This window comes from Lissotriton vulgaris, chromosome 5 (genome assembly GCF_964263255.1).
Source record: "Lissotriton vulgaris chromosome 5, aLisVul1.2, whole genome shotgun sequence".
Classification (NCBI taxonomy): Eukaryota; Metazoa; Chordata; class Amphibia; order Caudata; family Salamandridae; genus Lissotriton; species Lissotriton vulgaris.
This window is the reverse complement of record NC_141693.1, coordinates 691,949,201-691,972,337: the sequence shown is the minus strand read 5'-3', so window position 1 is coordinate 691,972,337 and position 23,137 is coordinate 691,949,201. Positions and strand designations below refer to the sequence as shown.

At 42.0% G+C, this 23,137-nt stretch overlaps 1 protein-coding gene across 1 annotated transcript in view; it reads left to right on the top strand.

The window, feature by feature from the left end:
* The window catches only part of LOC147711405 (uncharacterized), a 230,972-nt gene that overhangs the window by 60,173 nt on the left and 147,662 nt on the right, over positions 1–23,137 (top strand). The window contains exon 2 of the mRNA XM_086919479.1: positions 22,058–22,127. Coding sequence (XP_086775605.1) covers positions 22,058–22,127 — 70 coding nt within the window. The remainder of the gene's footprint in view (positions 1–22,057; positions 22,128–23,137) is intronic.

Below are 23,137 nucleotides of genomic sequence, written 5' to 3'. Positions count from 1 at the left end.
GTATTTATACGCATTTGATATAAGCACACCACCCTACTCTGGGCACAACATTCCCTACAAGATGTGTTGCTAAAAGACTCTGCTATTCTGCAGATAAATAACACAAAATAAAGTAAAGTGTCTAGGAACTAACATTTTTCAGGATTGGAACCTTAACATTTGGACATCTCAACAAAAGTCTTTGAAAATTGTCCTGTGACACAGGCTGGTTGAAACCTCTTAGAATACTCAGGGGCCTATTTACTTGCGGGGTAGCGTCACTCTTTCACCACGCAAGGTGGTGCTAGAGTGACATAAGCCTTAATTGAGATTTATGGAGCCATGCAAGGCCACTTTGCGTGTCCGTGAGTGGCTCCATATATCCGGAGTACAGCAACGCAGCACACTCTGCTGTGGGAAGGTGTTCAATGGGCGTTGCGTAGGCGTTTCCATGCAACTCCCATGGTTTTTGATGCATTCCCAGAATAACCATAACTGGTAGACCTGGGAATGTGCCAAAAATATACGTCTTCCCAGGGGCGGGGTAACAAGGGGAATTAGCTTTACTTCTCCTCATTACTTCCTTTTTCCATGTGTGCTGCAGAATGAAAGAGGAAAATGCCTCTCTGGATTGTTTTTATGCAGGAACGTGCTCCTTCCTGCACAAAAAAAATCCTGCATGCAATGGAGGCACCCTTACACCATAGTGCAAGGCTGCCTGCGTTGGTACTAAACTTCCAAAAGTGCACCACCACAGGGGAAAAGGCAGAAATGTACCTTATTGACTTAAATATCCTGCATTTCTGCCCTTTCCCTGTCACGTAGTGCAGTGCAGCAAGGTAACTTGCTGAGCTGCACTGCGTGACAAGTTCATACATAGGTCCCTCGGTGTGTGTGCTCGGTTGTTTACAGTATTTCACAATTGGTTACATAGCTAAATGTACGTTCAGATATTTTGTGCCGGTGGTTGCCCGTTCTGAGAACGGGCATTCATTTTTAGGGGTCTTCAGTCAACATCAGACTTTGACCTGCAGCAAAAGATGGGGTAAGCAACAATGAAAAACACCCTGCAAGATTAACATAATGAGACAGGCCGTGTAGAGTGGAGGAACGGATAAATGTGAGATGTAATCAAGCCTAGGCAGCAATCACAGCCCCTACGGCATCACTGGGAACAAACTCCTAAGAAACACTTTGATCCGCTGCATTTAATATTTTTATTATATATTTATTTATTTTACGAATGAAACAATTCTAAGCTCTAGTATGAATATACTATTGATGGGCTGGTGAAACATCACATACCAAGCGGATCTTTACAGCACTGGTGGCCAGTGTCTGCATGTTCAATGTAGGGTGAGCTGTTAGATCGGGTTTTAATGAAAATGTGAATTGCTTCAAGCAGAAGAATGACAAGGGAAGGGCACGGAAAAAAGGAGAGGTGAGACAATGAAGAACGAGTTCTTAAAACGCTTCTGATATTTAGATTGGTCTTTACCCATCGCAGGCATTTCCTTAAGGTCGAGCCAGGGATAGAGCAGCCACCGTGCCACACCCCTTAAAACGGTTGGACTCATCCACTTGGGAGGGGGCATGATATATGTTTGTTGCAGATGCTGACAGGTGGCAAGATAGGGTGAGGAGACCTCCACCCCAGCAACCATAGGAATGCACCCCACCCCTTCCCCAGAAGCTTTGCTCTGTCTGAAACAGTCTGAAATTGATCAGCTTTGGAGAATCCATTAGCTACCAACAGGGGGTAGATTAGTTGTTTTGTTTCCACTTAACCCCTTTAAGGGACAAAAACAACAGCAGCCCTTGGGAACCTCAAGCCTACCTCCAGATGCTATTCACCTCAAACTAATCTCCTTTGCATGGTGACAAATCTGGGAAAAGAAATGAAAGGTTTGCTGAAAATCTGACTCTTTGAACTGAGAAGAGGTCTTTCTTTTTCAAATGTTGAGGGTAAAGAGTCTGAGTGCAATCAAGTCGTGTCCTTTTCGGGTCTCGAGTTCAGTAACGGTATCTGTACGGCGTTTTAGGAAAGAACAGTGGCTATCACGGATGGATTAGTCACAAGATGCCCCCCTTTTTGAACTAAAAAAATAAGTATCCAGTTTGACTGGGCAGCAAAAATGTTTACTTTTTTTTAAAGACGAATCTATATTATCATATGAAATCGCATTATGGAACACGACTTGTTGTTGCTATGCCAAATAATTTGTTCAGTGTTAAATTTTGTTACAATTTTGCTACTAAGAATCTCAGATTTTACCCGCAGTTATCGTACACTGAATATGGCAAGAACGTTTTCAGACTATTTATTAAAAGGAAACCACATCTTTTTATTGTACCTTCCCATAGCCGCTGCCTGAAAATGTTCAGCTGGCTTGGCACTTTTCATGTTACATGTGGTCAGTTATTTTTGTGAAAGAGTGTGTGGTCTTGTCGCGATCTGGGTGTATTTGTTTTTGTTGTGTTGGAGGCCGCCGCAGGGATTTGGTTCCACTCCAGGAGCCATATTAGCAAGAACCTCGTTAAAATTATCGCCGTTTTAGCGGCAGGAAACTGCCGCTAAAACGGAGATAATGGGCTTGCTAATATGAGTTATAGAATTCCAATAGAAGCCCAGGTTAGATGTGCAGGACATCTAACCTGGGTTTCTATTGGAATTTTATAACGCCTATTAGCAAGCCCATTATCGCCGTTTTAGCGGCAGTTTCCTGCCGCTAAAACGGCGATAATTTTAACGAGGGTCTTGCTAATATGTCCCTAGATTCGGCGGAAACATGTCATGCCGTCGCAGTTACCTCATGTATAACAAACTCCTGCCTAGTACCCCGGCTGTCCAACATTTGTACTGAAAGCTTTGTTCCTTTTCGACACAAACAAGTTTTCAGTTGAGACGACCAATCTATCTATTCATAAGTCCAAATCAAACGACATACGCATGTTTGTTTCTGAAGAAAAGCGACGTTTCAAGGAGCCTTTCCGACAACAACCTATTGTGGAACCAGCACTGTAGACAAACAATATTGGACGCGTTTTTGGTGGCATTCCGCCAAGCAGCCTTGGCATGTTTGATAGAAAAGACTTACAAAAGAAATCAGTTTGTGAAATAACTAGCACATTTTACACGTTGGGCTGCTGTAATATTCTACCTTTTGAACTCTAAATGTGCCCACATGCAAGTTGAAACATCTGTGGTCTGTGTTGATGGTACATGCCCACCAAATTATAGCTTGTACGTCGGGAACAGTAAGAACAGCTACGGTCTAACTATGCACCTGACAGGTGGGCCAGCCATAGTCAAACCAGCAGCTCTTAGATGTGCCCAGGCCTTCTGTTGGCAAGGTTAAACCATTGCAAGGTAAACACTGCCTTTCATCTTTACACAGCAGACCGCATTAGCACCGATTATATAGGGGTAAAAATAAAAGATGTGTCGTGCACTTGCTTAGTTCCTTGGCAGCGTGTCAAAAATGTAAGGCTACTGAGAATGTACAGCATGCATGAATTTAAAAATAGTTGCAGGCACTGCTAGGGTAAAGGTTGGAGAAAGCAGTAATATGAAACAGAAAGAAATGCACTTGATCATGGAGGCATGAGGCATGCATCACTGAATCAGGGGTGTCCAACGTTGGTCCACTAGATCTTAATATATGCATATGTCCAGAACAGATTATTTTGCATACAATGAAGTAGAATCAACATCTGTGGAAAACCTGAAGGTATCTAAATGCCAACCTTACACCAAGCAGTCCTCCTTCGAAACAAAAAAGGCATTTTTTCATAATTTACTTCTACAAAATATAAAATTAAATTGCGTTGTGTTTGTACTAGAGCATCATCCAAGACCAAGAGGTCCGACTGTGGTGGGAGAACAATCCTTCGTTTTAGAGCATATCGTTTTCCTGCATGGAGACCACACATACAGACATTACCTAAGTGCTTGAAACATACTAGCAAACTGGCAGTCCATTTCCTGGTTTTGTGCCCCCTTGCAGTACAAACACTAATCAGTGTGAGGTGTTTGCCCCTCAAGAATGGACATGCCCTTTCTTGAGAGCGTCACCTTAAGGCTAACCAAAGACCTGATGAAGCAGGCTTAAATCACAGCATGTCTGGCTCAGCATATCACCTTGATGCAGTGAAATCAGCAAAAAGTAGTTGGAAATGACACTAGCCATTGCACAGGAATCAGGCATGTCCACTTTTCAAGAGCTGGATCCTGACATGTCTTCTTATGAATTGCGTATATGAGGCAACGTGTTACCTTGTGGCCTGGGCAAATGATTTTTCTCTGAAACAAGGGGCTCTATGGTGAAGGAAATGTGTAAAGTAAAAAAAACGCTGCAAATTCCAACCGACATGGCAATGCCTCGTCGGTATGTTTAGTTAACAAGGTGTCTATTGGTTGAACGTGACTCCAGTTGATTGTAGTACTAAGAAACTTAACAGCTGTGATAAAAACCTAAATATAAAAGACATATTGTCAGGACAGGATTTTGCCTAGTTGCCTTACCATGTTCATTCCCAATCCCCAGGGGATTGGGGAGCCTCTTATTGGCAATATGTTCTATCGATGCAACAATGGGGGCCTCTCCGAGTTAGTCAATGGTGCAAACTACAAATTCTAGAGTGAGGGAAAACAATTTCAGTAAGCACATGGGGCAGGAAGAATCTTCCTTGCCTGTTCCTTAAGGCAAACAGGATTTTTTTACTCGGCTAGTCTATGTGTACTGTAGGGTACGAAAACCATGTACGTGCATCCAGGACTACTTGCATGGATCTAGGTCTACGTATATGTATCCAGAACTACTTGCAGTCTTTAAATAGAATGAATCCTAGAGAGAGATTTTACATAAAACTGCAATAAATCATTGCTCCAATGGCTAATATTATTAATCACAACTTTGTCTCAGCCTAACAGCAACTCTAAACAAACTGAGAAGATTGAGAACGAAATCTCCAGGAAGCATTTGTAAATAAACAGGGGCAGGGTGGACCTGGGTGACATTGGCCATTTTTAAGTTGGGAAGAATATATGTCTTCCTGGGCATGACATAAAAACTGCAAAACATGATAAAATGTAACATGTTCTGCGGAAACTTACTGTCGCAGCCACAAGGCAAGAAAGTATGGGCCCTATTTATCCTCTAGGCTAGGCGAAAAGGTCCAGCCGGAACCTGGTTAATAAGAAACGGTCATATGTGCTTTTAACCCATAAGAGATAGGGCTCCATAGTAGGCACGGTTTTCAGCATGGTATTTCGACGTATACTAGTCTTCTTAAAAATGCCTTCTTCCCTCTCCAGCAATCGCCTTCTAAAAAAGTGATCTTTCACCCAAATGAGAGCCTTTTTGCAGATCTTGTCAGGATCACTAAATAAGTCACCCCTGCCTAGGTTCAGGAAGCAACCCCTGATGTATTTAAACCAGGGATGTAATAAAAGTGATCATGGACCAGACAATCTTTACGATCTCTTTGCTCCGATGATTCTCAGGCCTAGACCACATTTTCAGCCACACGGAAAGAGAGCGAAAAACCAAAATGTCCGATAAATAGGGCTCCCCCATTTCTTCATGAGCTACAAATGCCAGGGTACCTTGTGGAATGCTCAAAAGCTGTCTCAAAAAGGTATTTATAACATTGGATAGCTCATCCTGAGTGATGTAGCCCCAGATCTCACTCCCATATATTACTTTGGAGATACACACTTAGCCCTGTAGATCTGTAAGAGGGCCCACAATTGGTCTGCTACTTAGTTATAAACAGCGAAGTTCGCCCTGGTAAAATCCTCTTTTGTTCTACATACCAAAGGATGCCAATTCATAGCTGAATCAAAAAGCTCTCCCAAATAAAAGAATATACGTCTTTGGTACTAGGGTGGGCCATCACATAGGATTTGTTGTTATTGATCCAAATCCTCAATGAAACAGACACATAAGTTCAATAGGGTGCAAGCCCCCAGCCGTCGGGCCATGAGGACTGTGTCATCTGCATATTATTGTACCAACAGACGACGGTGCCCCCCTCTGGACAATCTACCTTTATGTTGGATAACACTTGTCTCAAGTTATTAACATAAAGATTAAAAAGAAATGGGGCCAGATGTCATATCATTGCAGTCCCATAGAAAATAAATAAACAACATAGACTTAAGTCCTAATCTCTCTCGCGCCCATTCGCTAAACCCATTTATCTTTGAAACTTCAAAAAAAGAGGGCAAATGTTTCAATATCTTGTAGAGGTGTACATTGTTTCTTAAATTCATCAACAAGTGTATACCTCAGAAGAGAGTTCCTTATTGGTTTTCAAAACACAGTTGAATTTTCTATTACAAGTATATTTTCTTCAGTTGTGTTTTGTGGTTAACATTTAAGCAGACCAATCAACTCCCTCACGGGAATAATCAAACTTTTTGTTGTTGTTTTGCTTTTGTTTATTGTTAACCCCTTAGCTGCGGCAGCTATTCCGCCGCAGCGCTAAGGGGGGCCGCGCGGTGCTCCCGTACTCATGACGGAACCGCTCGGTCAGGAGCCTCGGTGGGCTGTGCTTGTGACGGAACGGTTCCGTCATGGCCCCGCCCGCTTAATAGAGTGCGCCGCGCAGGCGCGAAATTCAGCGCCGCGCAGACACGGCGATCGGGCCACGACCGAACCGTTCCGTCACCAGCACAGCCCACCCGAGGCTTGTGACGGAGCAGTTCCATCACGAGCATGGAGCGGGTTAAACACCTTTGATACAAGATGAGCAGAGAAGGTAAGTTCATCAAAAGCTGTTTATTGAAGAAATCGCATGATGCAGAGAGAACAGGAAACAACTACGAAAACAGCTACTCCCAGACTACTCCAGCTGCCTCTCTGTCCAACCAGCCGCCCATCTAGAATCCTGCTCACGAACGTTCCTGAGTGGAACCCTCATGAGTCTGATTCAGACGTAACACACCTCCCCTCTTCACAACCCACAAATAAAAAGAAAAACTACATTGCTTAATATAATATAATAAAGCATTTCATTTCAGGATGATTAAAAGAAAACCCTATACTCATACAAAGTATTGATATACATGTTAAGATTTTGATAAATAAAGAAACAAGAAAATAAACAAGAAAATAAAATTGATACACTATATGAAAACAACAACCAGCATAAACTGGTACATATCATAGTTTTGGAATTCAGACTGCCTGAAAATTAACTCTGTGTGGTCTACCTTGAATCCTCTGTCCAGCTGACACTTTGCTTGTACTTAGTGGAGAATGACTATCAACATCCTTCTGAATGTATTTATATTCACCCTTCTGAATATGCTCCGATTTAAGATGTCCAGTTCCCAATTACATTTCTGCACATTTCCTGCTTACTTTCATAACTTTACAATAATCCCACCACTCGCCATTCTCCAATTTCACAGCACTTTAACTCTCACTAACCTCTTGAACTTTATGAGGTTGACTGAATCTCACTTCCCACTTTCTCACCTCGGGTAACCTCACTCGCACCCAATCCCCTTTATTGATTTGTTGCTGTTTTTCACACTTGACAGGATCGAACCTGTGGTAGTGTGGAAGTGATATTTTCTCAAATTGCTCTCTCTCCAGAACTTGGTCTTCCCACTGAAAATGTGCATGATATCAAAATGGTGTTGCAATAGTTTTGAACTAAGTCTAACCAAGCAGGCTGTGGCCTTACTAGTGCTTACATTGGAACAACTTAATATGGGAATCAGCCTGTTCCGATCCGTTCCAATAATGAGATATGTTCCCCAGACACAGCACTTAAATGTTTCTGTGGCTCAAATGCAGCCCAACATTTTGCATTCTATAACGGAATACATTCTTTCTTGTAGTTTCAAAGTAATTGATGCAAATGCAATGCTATTCTCCCTGCCTTCATATTCCTGCATCAAAACCGTTCCAAGTCCAATGGTACTAGCATCAATATTTAAATACATCATCCCTCATGGTGAGAAACAACTCAGGCATAGATTTTCCAACAGTTCAGACAATTCATTCCTAATGCTTAAATGCACACTGCATAGCTTATGTTTGATAGGCAATGCTTCTTCCTTTTGTAGAACCGTAAGTACCCACCTATGGGGTCTCGGTGGCAGGGGGGCCACCCAAGTCTACCATACCCTCCTTATGTAGAAAAAAGGGAGACATGGGAGCCTTCGTCTGCAGGGGGAACAAAGGTTTATTGGTATAGCCCGGCCTAGGGAACAGAGTCCCAAGCTCGTCAGTGACAAGACAGAGGCGGCTGCTGCTTCACTCTGCAGCGTACAAGCCTTATATACACATTTCCCCCACAAACATGAGTAGCTTAGTTATGCCAGTCCTGGTTCAGAAGGGGAGGATGTTGAAACAGGTGGCGTAACCAAGTCTTGCAAAACAGGATGGGTGTGTGCAGGAGTTCAGTCCGAGGGTGGTGAGAGGCCAATTCTTTGTTCCTTTTTTTTGGAATTGGCTTAACTGCAAGGAGCAGGAAGGGCAGGGTGGTCATGACAGTTAGAATTTTTCATCAGACATCAGCAGAAACGACCAGGAGGGTTGTGCAGAGGTGTTTGACATGAAATGGCAACCCAAAAATGCAGTCCTGCCACAAAATAGATGCTGACAAAAAGGACACTTTTCCTCACTTTAATTTGATATAGTGCTCAAAAGGCACCAAGAACTCCTCCCTTGCAAAAAGGGTCTACCCAAAGACCTACCTTCAAAAGACAGCTGTCTCCCGCTCACAGGAACACAGTTCACCAATCCTACCCTAGGCAATCGAAAAACAATGCAACCTGGACGGAATTCAACCTTAACCCTGAAGAAGAAGTCCACGAGCGACTCGGTAGCATGAAGCAGACATTGCATATCTTTGACCCGCTCCCTGCAGCGCATGCCAAAAATCTTAGTCACATCATCTCTCTTATGTGGAACAAAATCATTAACTCCTTCCTATCGAGTGACTCCATGCCAACCCCCTTTTAAAAAAAACAGAAGCTGACTGGAACGACCTTAACAACTACAGGCCCATAACTAATCTCCCTCACCTTGCCAAAACTATCAAAAAATGTGTGCTTGCACAACTCAACAGCCACATTGAAAAATGCAACTTGCATGACACCTTCCAATCTGGGTTCAGGAAAGGCTGCTTTACAGAGACTGTAATACTGCACATCATAGATTACCTGCACAGATCTCTGCATGATAGCTAGCTGGTTAGTCCTCCTGAACCCCTTGGTTTTGAGAATAGTGGTGTAGAGTGCATTGCATAAAGTGCAGTGATGTAGAGTAGAGTGGCGTAGAGTGGTGCAGAGTAGATTGCAGTGGGATAGAGTAGATTGTTTCAGAGTAGAGTGAAGAGGATTAGAGTGGAGTGGTTCAGGACAGAGTGGAGTAGTGCAGGGTAGAGTGCAGAGGTTGAGTGGCATAGAGTTCGGTGGAATAGAGTGCAGTGGCATGGAGTAGAGTGGTGTAGAATAGATCACAGTGGCGTGGAGTGTTGCAGAGTGCATTGCCATGGAATGCATTGATCAGACCCTCCAGCTTTTCACGATTTTGCGATTTGCAAAATAATCGCGAAATCGGCTGATGAGCGCGATGACCGCAATATTGGCCTTTTTGGCCGCGAAAAAGGTCTCTTGCAGGCATCAAAAAAAGATGGTGCCATCTTACTGGCTGTACGCGTCTACTTCACTACGTGGCGCTGTTCAGCTGTAATAGCCGCCTGCTTATACCTGCGGCATTAAGTTCTTAACATTAGTGTAAGTAAGGAATGAACAGGTGGGCTCCATTTCCCCCGGTTCACCCCTTTGCAATCCTTAAAACACTCCTCGGTGTCACTCAGGGCGGGATGGACAGATGCAAAACAGACGCATTTTATTTTCCAGCATGAAGTATGGGCTGTATTGTGTTCACTAAAGACAGAATGCAGCTGGAAGACACGTGTGAAGCTGAAACCAGGCGGGGTCGTCATCACTTTCATTACAATTACAAAAGTACTGGGGTGCTACACAACAACGGTGCAAACAGATTGCTCTCATTACAAAGCCACCTGTGGGTTGGACCCAGGGCCTGTCCGATGTCACGGGTTCTTACGTCATAAGTACACACATGCAGTTCAGCAGGGTGCACATAGGAACTGGTGCACGGGTGTCAGTCCTGCTGCACAACAACGGTGCAAACAGATTGCTCTCATTACAAAGCCACCTGTGGGTTGGACCCAGCGCCTGTCCGATGTCACGGGTTCTTACGTCAGAAGTACACACATGCAGTTCAGCAGGGTGCACATAGGAACTGGTGCACGGGTGTCAGTCCTGTACATGTGTGTATATATCCAAACAGGATACAAAGATTCTAGGAGATGAACCATGTTGTGTGTGACATCACAGCAAACCCACTGGCTTCTGGGTACTTTAATAATTTGTCAGTGATGTCCCAGCATAACATAAGACTTCAAAAACACTTGATATTACACTATAAGTCAGGCTTCTTGGAGCTTTGGCATTGTATATGGGATTTTACAATAGTATACAGGGCTTCTTAGCGCTTTAATGGTACATGTAATATGAAACCGTTTACAGGTTTCAAGGAGCTTTAACACTCAGCGTGCAATGACACAACAAGGCTCTTGGCTTCTGGGAGCTTTGCGATATGTGCATAGTGACATCACTGTACACGGCTTCTAGAAGTTTGGTCACTGTCGTCATAGCTGGCACGGCAACAAGATACAGGGCTTCTGGGAGCTTAACACCTATCTCATTCTTGCCTCATATTTTGCTGACAGGCTTTGCAGTTTGTGAATTCGTTAAATTGGTGAAAGACTCGAAAGAAACAAGTGCCGAAACTCTTGAAACAAGCATTGGCATAGCCAAAATGTTTCGCCTTTGGGACCTTATAAGTGTTGAGCCATGCAACAGTTAATGTTGTTGCACCAAGGATATTGTGCTGCATAACTAAATACTTATAAGGTCTCAAAAGCGAGACCTATTGGCTATGCCAATGCTTGTTATTTTATCCACTGGAATAGGAAACTCTGACTCAAACAGCAGAATCCTTTTGGCTACAGTAGATTTGTGCATACAGATATGGTTTCTGTTAATAATCTTTTCCGGGCCAATACAACGCGTACACACGTAAACCAAGCTTACATGCATAAGCAGCTTTGAGATAACTTTTTGACTCAGATTTAAAAATGAATAAGTCATTGAAATAGTACTCACCATATGTTTACAAATATAGCAAACAAGGAGACAGATGCACATTCATGAGCTGTCCAAAAATGACACCACGTGATCAAGTGGAGAATGCAACAGTGAACAGAATCTACACTAAAGCAAATGGAGGATTGCATTTCCAAGGGATAACAGCCTTCACTTGTGGGCTGCTTCCTCTGTTCCATATCCCAGGTTGTCTAGTTCAAAGTAAGTGGAATACTCTGCTAAAACAGTTTCCATTGATTTAGGCTGAAAATGAATGATTATCAGTAAAATAAAGTGCCGCACAAATGCTGCTAAATTGCCATATTTGTGCCGCTAAATTTCCCTATTTGTGCCGCTAAATTTGCAAATCCATGCCGCTATATCCTGGGGGGTCTGATTGAAGATGTAGAGTGCAGCGGCATATAGTAGAGTGGTAGAGTGGTGTAGAGTGCTGTGGTAAAGGCTGCAGTGGCATAGAGTAAATAGATGCAGAGGAGAGTGGTGCAGAGGAGAGCAGTGGCATACAGTACAGTGGTGTAGAGTAGAGTAGCATAGAGTGAGGTGGCATAGAGCTCAATAATGTAGAGTGGCACAGCAAGCAGTGGTGTAGAGTGCAGTGGTGCAGAGTAGAGTAGCCCTGAGTTCAGAGGCAAAGAGTGCAGTCTTGCAGAGTTGAGTGTCATATAGTGCAGTGGCATAGAGTAGAGTAGCGAAGTGTGGAGTGGTTCAGAGTACAGTGGATTGGTGTAGAGTGGAATATGCATGGTGTGGCAGCACACTGCCATTACTGACAACACAAGTTCAATTGCAATGACCATTACATTTGCAAAGACATACAATTTTACTGATTAAGGTATATCGAGCACAAACGATAATGTGTGGCAAGGTCATCACCTATGGGCATATTACCAAGAACAGGCAATAAAATTATCGCAGCTTTATCGGCAGGAAACTGCCTCTAAAGTGGCTATAATGGGCTTGATAATATGTCCTTGTGAATTCCCATAGCAGCCCAGGTTCTGGTGTTAACCTGGACTGCTATGGGAATTCACAAGGGCATATTATCAAGCCCATCATAGCCGCTTTAGAGGTAGTTTCCTGCCCATAAAGCGGTGATAATTTTATCGCCTGTTCTTGATAATATGTCCCCTAGTGTATTGAGCTGTTTTGATCGTATTAAAATGTATCTTTTCACCACACTTCAGAATTACCAAGAAATGTGCTTCATTTGTGTTTTCTAATGGCGATATATTCTGAAATATCTGCACAGTTCATTTAAAGACATTTAAATTTCGATGTGTGCTAGGAAAAAAAATCTCATGCAGGCTACCTTAAGCACTCCCTCAGTAGAAGGTATGTTTGTCACAAAAACTCTTACTCAGACGTCAGAGAAAGAAAAGTAAATACTAAGCTCCCTGAAAGACAGAGCCTTACATTTGATCTCTGTCTTTGAATGCACAGTAAATGTGACAAGATAAGAACAAGATTTAAAGGCCTGTTTGCAGAATTTCAGTGCTGGTGGAAGAATACAGTAAGAAGGGTTCTGGCAAGGAAAGGGACAAACTCAAGCTGGTCAGCCTAAAATAAATAGAAAGCAAGCAAATGTGAGTTACAAACTACAAAGCCAATGGTAAGCAATGGGTGGAATGTATTCCCATGGAAGCTTTCTGAGTGTCCCAAGATGTTATTAACAAACCAGACAGCTCTGCTGTCTGGTAGGCTACGACCTAAATTTGGAGGTTAAATACCCTACCAGATACTGAAACGCTTGGGCGAATGATGCCAGGTATCCGTTGTCCTAATGTCTGGTAACTTGCAGTGCCATCTGTTTTTCAGCTATCTCCATATATTTCCAGCTGTTTTCATCAGCAGGAAAAGTCATCAATTTTACTTACAATAAAACAATACATGTATTAAAGATTTGTGTTCTATTTAAAATACTTGAATACAAATACGAAGAAATGGGCTCCCACAAAGATATCTTAAAATTAATTTGCAAGTCTGAACTGTAAAGGAAGGTCATGCCGTGAATATTCAGTGTCAATGACCATTGAGGAGTATTAAGATAAAAGACTGCACCTGTGTCTTTGCTGTTGCTGACGAAAGGACATATAACAGACGGCATGGAGCATCACGGTCTGGGGAGCTAAAATATTTTAAAAGCAGTGACTTCGGAATGCTTACTCAACTCAAGAGTCTCTGACTTTCTTATACGTCTTTTGCTTATAATTCGAATTTCTCTTTCTTGTCTTACATTACAGCTGTAAAACTGTGAAAAATGAAAATAATGATTCTATAGAATGAAAATGGTTGAGATCTATAAGTTGGCTTAGAATGACACAGGAAGGCCTACCTGCAAACTTCACAAACATATTTAATATGTGCAGAGGGGGCGAGGTGTTGAATGGGGCGGGGATTTGTTCTGAGCACTACCCAAAAAATACTTGGCCCTTTCACTCTCTAAGCCCCCCAAAAAACTCACTAAAGCTTCTTAGGTTGCCATTCATAATGGACATCTGCTGTGCAGATCATCGACAGACACGCTGGAATTCCACTCTGTGCTAGGGCGTCCATCTCATTTGGTGCTCATCGTGTGATGTAGACTGTTCACTGGGTGACCAAGTGAAGCCAGTTGCAGCCAGCATGGAGAAGGGGAAAGTGCTCATGACTGGTTTGGACAGCCCAAGAGGGCCGACCAAACAGTCATTGCACACTCAGGAGAGGGCAAACCACTCCTGCCCTGCTCCGTAAGCAGAGCAGCACCGCCCACCCACCCACCGGCCAAGGAAACATAAAATGGTCATAACTAAAAGTTATTACCATTTGAAATTTTTTGCTTCTCACTCTTTGAGAAAGCAGTGTGTTTGCTTCTCGCGCTGTGAGAAAGCAGTGGAGCGCCCTCCTCCACCATAGCGGAGGAGCTGCCATTGTGTGAAGTGATTCAATATTGTGTGGCGCATGGTGGCACTGTGTGTGTTGGCAGATCTATAGGGAGGTCCCTTTTAATTTTAATGAGGCCTGTAATGACAATAATCGGCTCTATCTTGATTATATGAGGCACAGGAATACTGCAGACCTATGGAGTTTCATCTAGAGATCTCAGCTGCTCAAAGCAACTGGAGCCAAGTGAAACACTGGGGCACAATGATGAATCATTGGGGGAACAGAATCCGAATTTGCCTTTACCATGGCAATTCCTAATTTCTGAGAAGGACCGTCGGGTCTTGGTAACTACAACCTCAACACCTGGTATTAGTAACTGTTAAAGGAGGAGTTACAAGGAGAATTACTGGGACGCTAATAATGAAGCCCAGATGCCAGTGTAAATTAATATTAGGGTGGAATGAAATGAGAAACATCAATTGGATTGTAGCATGGTGTAGCTGGGTGATTTAAAAAAATGTTGAAAAGTTCAAATATGCTGGACAAATATATTTGCATCCAGCTACCACCACAGCTGACATTGAGTTGTAATCAGCACATAAAATGGAAAAGTGATATTTTCTCTGTCTGGCAAAATGGTTCAGTCAGACAGAAATGGGGCTTTATCATTTTATGAATAGCAAGACTAACAACGTAGCATTTTTATTCCATAATATCTCAAGTAGAATTTCCCCAGAGAGCAGGAATTGTACCACTTTACGTGGAGTTGCTAAGAGGTGTTAACACTGCACCAACTTAAGTGCAATGCTGCTTATAGGAGCTGGAACAAATACAATGCCACTGAAGTGTCTGTACTACTGTGCCACATTGAATGCCATTCAAGTAAGGTGCTGTTACTGCACAATGGTAAGTGTGATGCTGCTGCAAGGGGGTAATTTTCATTGTAAGCATAGTGCTGCTGGAGGTGCTCTTACTCTGGCATTTCAAGCATAACAGGGCAGATGAGACAAGGCGTCTCTGAACTCTGGTTTCATAGATAATAAAACCCAAAATTAGGTTTATTGGTTTCCGCTTTTTTCTCTACATGTCTTGCATACTCTGCTTGCGGAAAAAATAGCTTTAAAAAAACATAATTTCTTATATTTATGATTCCGGATAACTACATGTACGTTGACCGCGTTTTCTCAATAAATGTCCCATAACATTCTTTGCTGTAAAGGAGTAAGCCATGATATAAAAGCGAAGAATAAATGCCTTGTACACTTTCATTCTACCTTAATGTGCTCTATAAAACAGATGGCCTCAATTTATGTTGTTTAAAGATATACACCATTAAAAAAGACAATGGTAATAAAAGTACAGAAATTTAATAGTGCTTGTAGTAAAGTTGTTTTCTTTGTGTTGGAAAGAGGAGCAGAGACACGGGGTGTCTTAACCCCTTAAGTGCTGCGCCCGTCCAGCGGCCGACAGCACCACTACCTCGGGAGTGCTGCCGTCGGTCGTTGGACGTTCCAACTGCACCTGCGCAATGGAACGTTCAGCACTGGAGCTGGACGTTCCAAAGCAGCTAAGGCGTTAAAGGTGAACTGCCGCAAAAAAAAGAAAACGTAACTTCACGCAACATCAACATGCATTTTATTGAACTGATTTGCTCAAGATAGATCGATGATCTTAGGACTCGATAAGCACGTGATCAACAGGTACATCAAGCATTCCTGATTCCAAGAGCACGCTTGAATTCACAGGGGCATATATACTAACAAGTCACGCAGCGAAGCACGCAAAGTCACCTTGCTGTGCTCTGGTGCGTTGCAGGGAATAGGCAGGAATTCACTGTATGTAACATGATTCCTGTCTTTTCCCAGCGCTGGTGCAAAATGAGCTGCCTGGCGCCAATGCAGGCACCCTTGCACTGTGGTGCACAGGTGCCTGCATTGCAGCACACACAGAGGAAAAAAACAAAAACAAATAAAGATATTTCCACTTGTTACGCCTCCCCAGTGAGTGCATAGCAGTTTTGATGCTTTCCCAGAACTACCACTTATGGTAAATCTCAGGTTGCACCAAAATCCATGGGTGTTGCGTGGGAACACTCATACACCACACATGGAACGCCTCTCTGGGCACAGTAACGCAATGCAGTGATTTGCGTTGTGTTTTGTCACTATAGATTTATGAAGCTACTCACGGTCTCGCAAGAAAGCATAGCATGGCTTGATAAATCACACTGAAGGGTTGCGTTGCTTTTGCACCCTGTTGCATGGCTCAATTGTGACGCAACCATATGATAATCATGCCCCTAAATATATGATTTTCACAAGGTTTGGATTTTTCAGTTGTGCAGAGCATTTTTCCCTCTGTGAATTTTGGCAAATCAAACCTACCAATTTAGGTGGAAATGGCATGTCCAATACTAATGCAATCAAAATGTGGTGTAGGAAACTCTAATTTCTGCAAGTAATTCCTCATTTTCGCAAGGTAAACTTCAATTAGGAGGTATTTTCCATATCAGTTGAGTAGCGTAAGATGCAGTATAATTATTCTATAAGGTGCTGTAAATACCTCACACCAATAATCAGGACCTATGTGTTCTGGTCAGGCCTGTCAAACACAGATTCAAGCCTCATGCAGACATGATTCATACTTTCTGGATCTATCCCAATTTGTTTGATAAAAAATAACCTTGTGAAAACAGAACATTTACCATACTTATTTCAGTAATATCAAAGGTGTAATCGTTATTTAGAATTCAACACAAGTAAGTGTTTAGGTTTTAAAAGAATTGATTGTTTTTCTGATAATAGTCACACTTTAAAAAAAATATCAATTTTCATACAAGTTTGCAAGAATAATTAATATGTCTTTTCATAAACTTTGTGAAACTTGCTCGGCATTTAGAGAATCTTTGGATTAATGTATGTTGGATAAATTAATTTTGCTACACACCTATATTTTGCAACTGGTGATCTTAGACTGATAATTTTGGAAAAAATTGGATTTTTACAATAGGAGAGTCCTTCCTGTAATCTAAGAGTCAACTAATTCAATTTAGTTTGATGATGAAGACGTATGTAGGTGGTGGGGTAGGGAAGGTTTTGAGGGAAAGGCATGCGATGTGCTCTAACAAAATACTATTCAGAAAGTAGTTTATAGCTCCTCGTCATTCAATGAAAGGCACATGTAATTCGAATTCAGGCACTTAACAATACACTCACTTACTTTAGAACTTCTGAAAATGGTTAAGTGCTCTAGCAAAATGTTTAAGTCGGTTGGAAACATCAGTGTGTGGTTCGATGCAGACCATGATGTGCAAAGCCTACCTCTAGAAGTCTGTGATGATTCAGCGACTAAGGAGATTAACCACCACTAATACAGTTTGTTGCTTTGGGTTCTGAGCTGGAATTTTGTTCCTTTGTCATTCCTATTTTGTTGGATTGTGCAGTGAACAAAAGATCTGAAATTATAAGCCCTTGTGATCAACGTGTTTCGGTTTATTGGTTTAAGAGTACAGTCCGAGAATAGCAGGGCTTACTGCTGGTTGAGCATGACGTCCCTTGGCAGCGCTGTATGTGGTCCCAGGCCTGAAATAGCAGAGATGTTCATTTGAGGTTCACTGGCATTGCTGTGCGAGGGGCGAAGAGATTTCAATGCACCTGCCCACACTATGTCTGGCCGCATCTCAGGCAAGAAACAAGATCTCCCAGACTATAGAGGTGCAAAGACAGTCCATTTACTCCAATACATTCGCTAGCAGGTGCTCACAACAATCAAATTTAAGGCGCATCTCCACTAGCAATGATGTTTTTCCCCAAGCAGTTTGTAAGAACATTCACCTTTTTAACTTTCTTTTCTACTAACTTTTCAAAAGTCATCGAAAATTAACAACTAAAGAACGGGTGGGAAAATATTTGAGGATAATGCAAAGAGCCCTTCACAGCGGTTCAAATGAACAAAAGCGGTCAAGAGAGTGGGTGCCCAAAAACCTTCAATTACATCTTCAAAATAAGATGAAGCCTACGTTTATGCGCTCATGAATTCAGTAATCTCGGATGACCCATACCAACATATCAATGCCAATTGTTATATTTATATGTTGTATTTTTGCCCACTTTAAGCAAGAGCTTATTTGAGTCGGAGGTTGCACGTGGTGCCCACTGGCAATCATTTTTGGGATAGGCACATATTTTTCCGCATTAAACCCTGAACAAGAGAGAAAAAAACTAAAAAAGTGAAAGAAGGTGGAAGAGAAAGACGAAAAACAATGACAAAGGAAGAAAGCTGGGATGTAAAAGAATCTGATAGAGAGACATAAAGCAGCATGGAATGTTGGGTGGTGGATGCAAAAGTCATGAGGTGGAATCAAGACTCCGCAGCCTCGAAATTTTCCCCACAACATTCAATAGTGCATGATTCAGGGCAAAACTTTAGGACTCAGCATATATTATTTTACAAATCAAGCACTGCTTACTGCACATAAAAAGCAACATCTTGCCTTTTGTCAATAAGAAACCCAGATCCATAAAGAGCTGTGAAATTATTAAAGTACTACAGAGCCCTATTAAAGGTATACGTGTGCTATACAGTATTCATTTAGGCCCAACTGATGCTGGCCACACCCATCAGATGCCCAGCTAACTCTGCCACAAAGAGCACCAAGATATTATGCGAAGACATGCATAAAATCCACATCCTTTCACTACCATTGCAGCCATGCTATCTATATACCAGAGCAAAGTCTATTGTGTAAGAAGAACGAATATGGGAGCCTCTGTCTTTTCTATTAAACATAACCAAGAGTAACCAAAAACAAAATGCTGGTACTTAGCAGGATGTTAAAATGGATAAGTATCAAAGTGGAGCTATCGACTCGAACTTTCAAAACATACAAAAGTATAATATGGCTCTTCTTGATGAAATTTTAATATAATCTGGTAACCATCAGACCCAAGACAATTATTTTGATTAACAGGTTGCATGTAATAAAGTATTTTAAAATGCCAACTACATTAAAGTTGAGTTATAATTATTGAGGTAATAAATGTCATTCATTATTACCTATGAAAATTCCAAAAATGTCGAATTTCGATGACATATATTCCTTAATTTAACTAAGCATGGGCGGAGAATTTGTTCCGCTCGCGAAATTTGTGTATTGCGTGAAATTGCCCAAGAATCTGCAATTCGTGAGTTGGCGAATTTTTTTTGCTTGGTCGCGCTTCAAAAATACAATCTCGTGCACATGGCGTTTACTTACCGTGATTCCGAGTTAGCCAAGTTGTTTTCCTCCCGGTTTGCGTGCGCTGGGCCATTTTGGATCTGGCTGCGTGATCGCGCGAGACTTTTCGACCGCGAGTACGTCATAGAGTCCCGCCATCTTGCACTGCGAGACTTTGAGAGCGCGAATACATCATAAGGGCAAACAATTGCGAATACTTAGATGCGACGCGCATCTGACAACTTGAACAGCTCGCTTTCCCGAACTCGCAAAAATAAAAAAATCTGCAATCTTGCAAAAGTTCGCAGATTTTGCGGACTGCGAGTACGCTTTTGCACGAATTTGCGTACCGTGAATTCGCAAAATTCCCCCATACTTAAATTTTACCACTATTTCCAGAACCCTCAACCCCCTTTACTACCCTTAACACTACCATTCCCTTAACCCTCAAAGCCCTTACTACTCTTAACACAACCCTTCCCTGAACCCTAAAAAACACTGATTGCTTCTTAATGGTACCAATCTCTGAAATCTACCTACCCCTTACTACCCCTTAACACTATCCATACCTGAAATGTCTTTTCTTAGTCTCCATCTATTTCCACCTCACTGTATACTTGACTTTGCCCTATAAGGCACAACATTTTTCTAATTTCTTTTTGCAGCTGCCACTTTTTTTCATTCTGACAATATTTTCGAAGTGACATCTTTGCAGTCTGCTTTTATCCCCATGATCGTTTTACTGCAAACTGAATAACAGATTCAATCTTTCTATCAGGGCTACATTGTATTTAATTATCTCATCTTTTTCATTGTTCATAAGTTTGTTATGGCATGGTTACTGAAACAATTTGTGATGACAAAAGCAGAACACTAACTTTCACGTATCTGAATAAAGGTGCAAGAGGGTCAATACCAGGATTTAACACCAAACAAATGTCCAACGGCCAAGGAAGGTTTGGCAAATCTTTTAACCTCATCGCTGCTATATGAATCCTCCTCCTGTGCTGGGGCCCAATGTTAATGGGTGTGGTCGTGACGAAACCATTCCGTCATCAGCACAGCTCAACTGTGACTGATGACGGAATGGTTCTGTCACAAGCATCGACGGGGTTAAGAGTCCTTCATCTCAAAGGCACTGGTTTTAGATAATGAAATGTTGACAGTCATCAAAAGTTAAGAATGATGAAAACTGAGCCTGGTGGTCTCAGTCTAATTCTCACTGTCAGTGACTATTTATGTTGCAGGGATTTTGCTCGGGGAACAGAACTATGATTGGGACCATAGGGCACCAGCATGCAGGGACTGAGTCACCATACCCCATCAGTACCTATGGGCCAAATCCGACTAGCTTATAGTGTCTCACTTGCCCATCTAACCTTTCCAGAGAGACAAGTGATTTGGCACCCCAGAACACAACACTCTCGACCCTCTCAGAGACCGCGGTAGCATGTCACTCCCTTACGGTCTTTTTACTTTTACTTGACCACAATAAATAGAAAAGAGACAGGATAGAAGCTCACAATATTTATTTCAACTCTTTTGCTCTAATATGCAATAATTGCGCCACAATTAGAAAACAAATACAGGTTAATAATGTCATTAGAAAGATTAGCAGACCACATACAATGAAAAGCCCTGTCGTGTTAGCTGACAGACTTGCCTAAACCCACACTCACTACAGAAGCTAAATGAATATAGATCATAGATTATAGAGCTCTGGGTTTAGTGGTGGACCGCATACTTAGATAGAAGCTCTGCCTCTCAGCCTTAGCAGCCCTCTCTTCTCAGGATCTTAACTCTGTGTGTTTTAGAACGGTGCATTCTGGGTTATATGACAAAATACGTGTGTTCAAAAACAGCAGCTCGTTTTCTCTATAATGTCTAGGTGCTAGTGTCTGACCACAGAGAATAACAAGGAGATATGTTGTTTGACCTTGCCTAGGCTGTTCCGACTAAATCCCAGGAAAAGAACAATATGCAAAAACACGTTCTGACAATGCGTGAAAATACAATTAGGCACAAAAACAAATGGGATATATGGTAACGTGCAAAGCAAACGTGGCCTACACCTTGCATAGTTAGGCTAACATAAGGAAAACGACAAAGGGCTACACAGAAAACACACAACACTGCCAGCAACACATTCTCACACGTACACTCAACCTAACATCACCAATAATGGGAATATCATAGACAGTCTCACATGAGTACCCAAGAAGCCCACAAATATTATATCTAAATTACTGTCTACCCTCCATATTTGTCATGCTGCAGTAATTTTAAGAGTGGGTTGAGGGGAACTTGCACTATCTCTACTGATCATTTCTCTGGACTGTGAGTCTCCCCTAGTAGGTGTACTTGAGCCACAGGAACCATGAGCATTCGAAGGTCATCTTCCCCCTTTCTATGTCTCTAACTTGCATGATGAAGGGTTGCAGTGACAGGCCTTGGACATAGTGTGTCTTTCCCAGTGGACATCCTCCCAGTGCAAGGAAAGTGCAAAGCTATTCAGCAGATTTGACAACTCCTCTGGCAGCATCAGGTGAAGACAGGTCACTTTCCTTGCTTCCCTGAAATTAAATATCCAGAATAAAACCTTTGTGCACCCTATTTAATGTTGTTGTTTTGTCGTTATTTTTGATATCTGTAATATTGAATTGTTTTCCCCCAAAATAAAACACAAATGTAAAAAAGAAAATGTTTACTCAAGAGTGTAGAATAATCATCGTACTCAACTGCATGCTTTGGTTTAATCATATTTTCTGAAATTTTATTGGCAGAAATTCAAGTCTCACCTGCCAAAGCTTCGGGAAGCTCGTGATGCCCCTCAGAAATGCAGCTGTCCACCAGGTAAGAGCAAACAAACCGACACTGATGTGTAAAGACATGACTGCCTCAAAGTCCCTGGGGAGGTGGAACATTTATAGAGTCAAAAGGTGTCCCCTCTTTTTTCTGTGACGTCCTAGGCCGAACTACAGTGTACATAAAGTCAAGGCATACATAAATCGTTAAATGTATGTGCAGGTCTGTTCTCCTCTTCGTTAAAAGGCAATAGTGAACTGGCAAGAAGGGTATTTTCTAGGGAACTATCAATCTGGTGAAAGAGGGGAAAGAAGGAATAACCACTGTGGAGTAGAAGCTAGACCTCTACAGTAGATCCTCTCATTCTAAGTAAACAAATTGACAACAAATAAATCCTACAGAAAAATGAGTGACAAAGTCGGCCGACAAGCTCAGGCTCCTTAAGGGAAATGAGTGGACATTTAAGATATGTCGTGGGTAAAAAATACCAGTTTCAGTCTCACATATATATGCTAACACAGATGCTTTACAGAAACCTGCTTATTCCACTGTGCCCGGTATACTTTTGCCATTTTTAGGGAATATGAACTAAATTGATTGTGATTAATTATGGTGCTTATTAATAGCTGCACATTGAGTAGCTGTTCTGGCACAGCAGAGAGTAATATTTTAGGAGTGGTCTTTCTAAAAGGATGCTCCATAAGTCGCACATAAAAGCCGATATCCAACCTCTTATTTGGAGAAAACAGTGGCTGAAATGTTTTTTTGTTTGTTTTCATAATATGCTGATAAAATGTCTAAAGGAAATCGCTTAAATCATGGGAGTGTTGAAAAGATAGAACGCTTTCATCACTTTTTTTAAGTTGCATTCATTTTTACTGTGGGTTAGAGGCAATTAAGTGTTGCTAAATTCAAGCCAATATTGAGTACAACTGCCAGGTGAAAAAAGGATCACCCATAAATCCTAGTGGTTTTTAGGTTTCGCCTGGGGAACGGAGCGTAAGCTCCGCCCCCAGAGAAATCTATAGTTTTCAGTTGGGGACTCTTGAATACGCCCC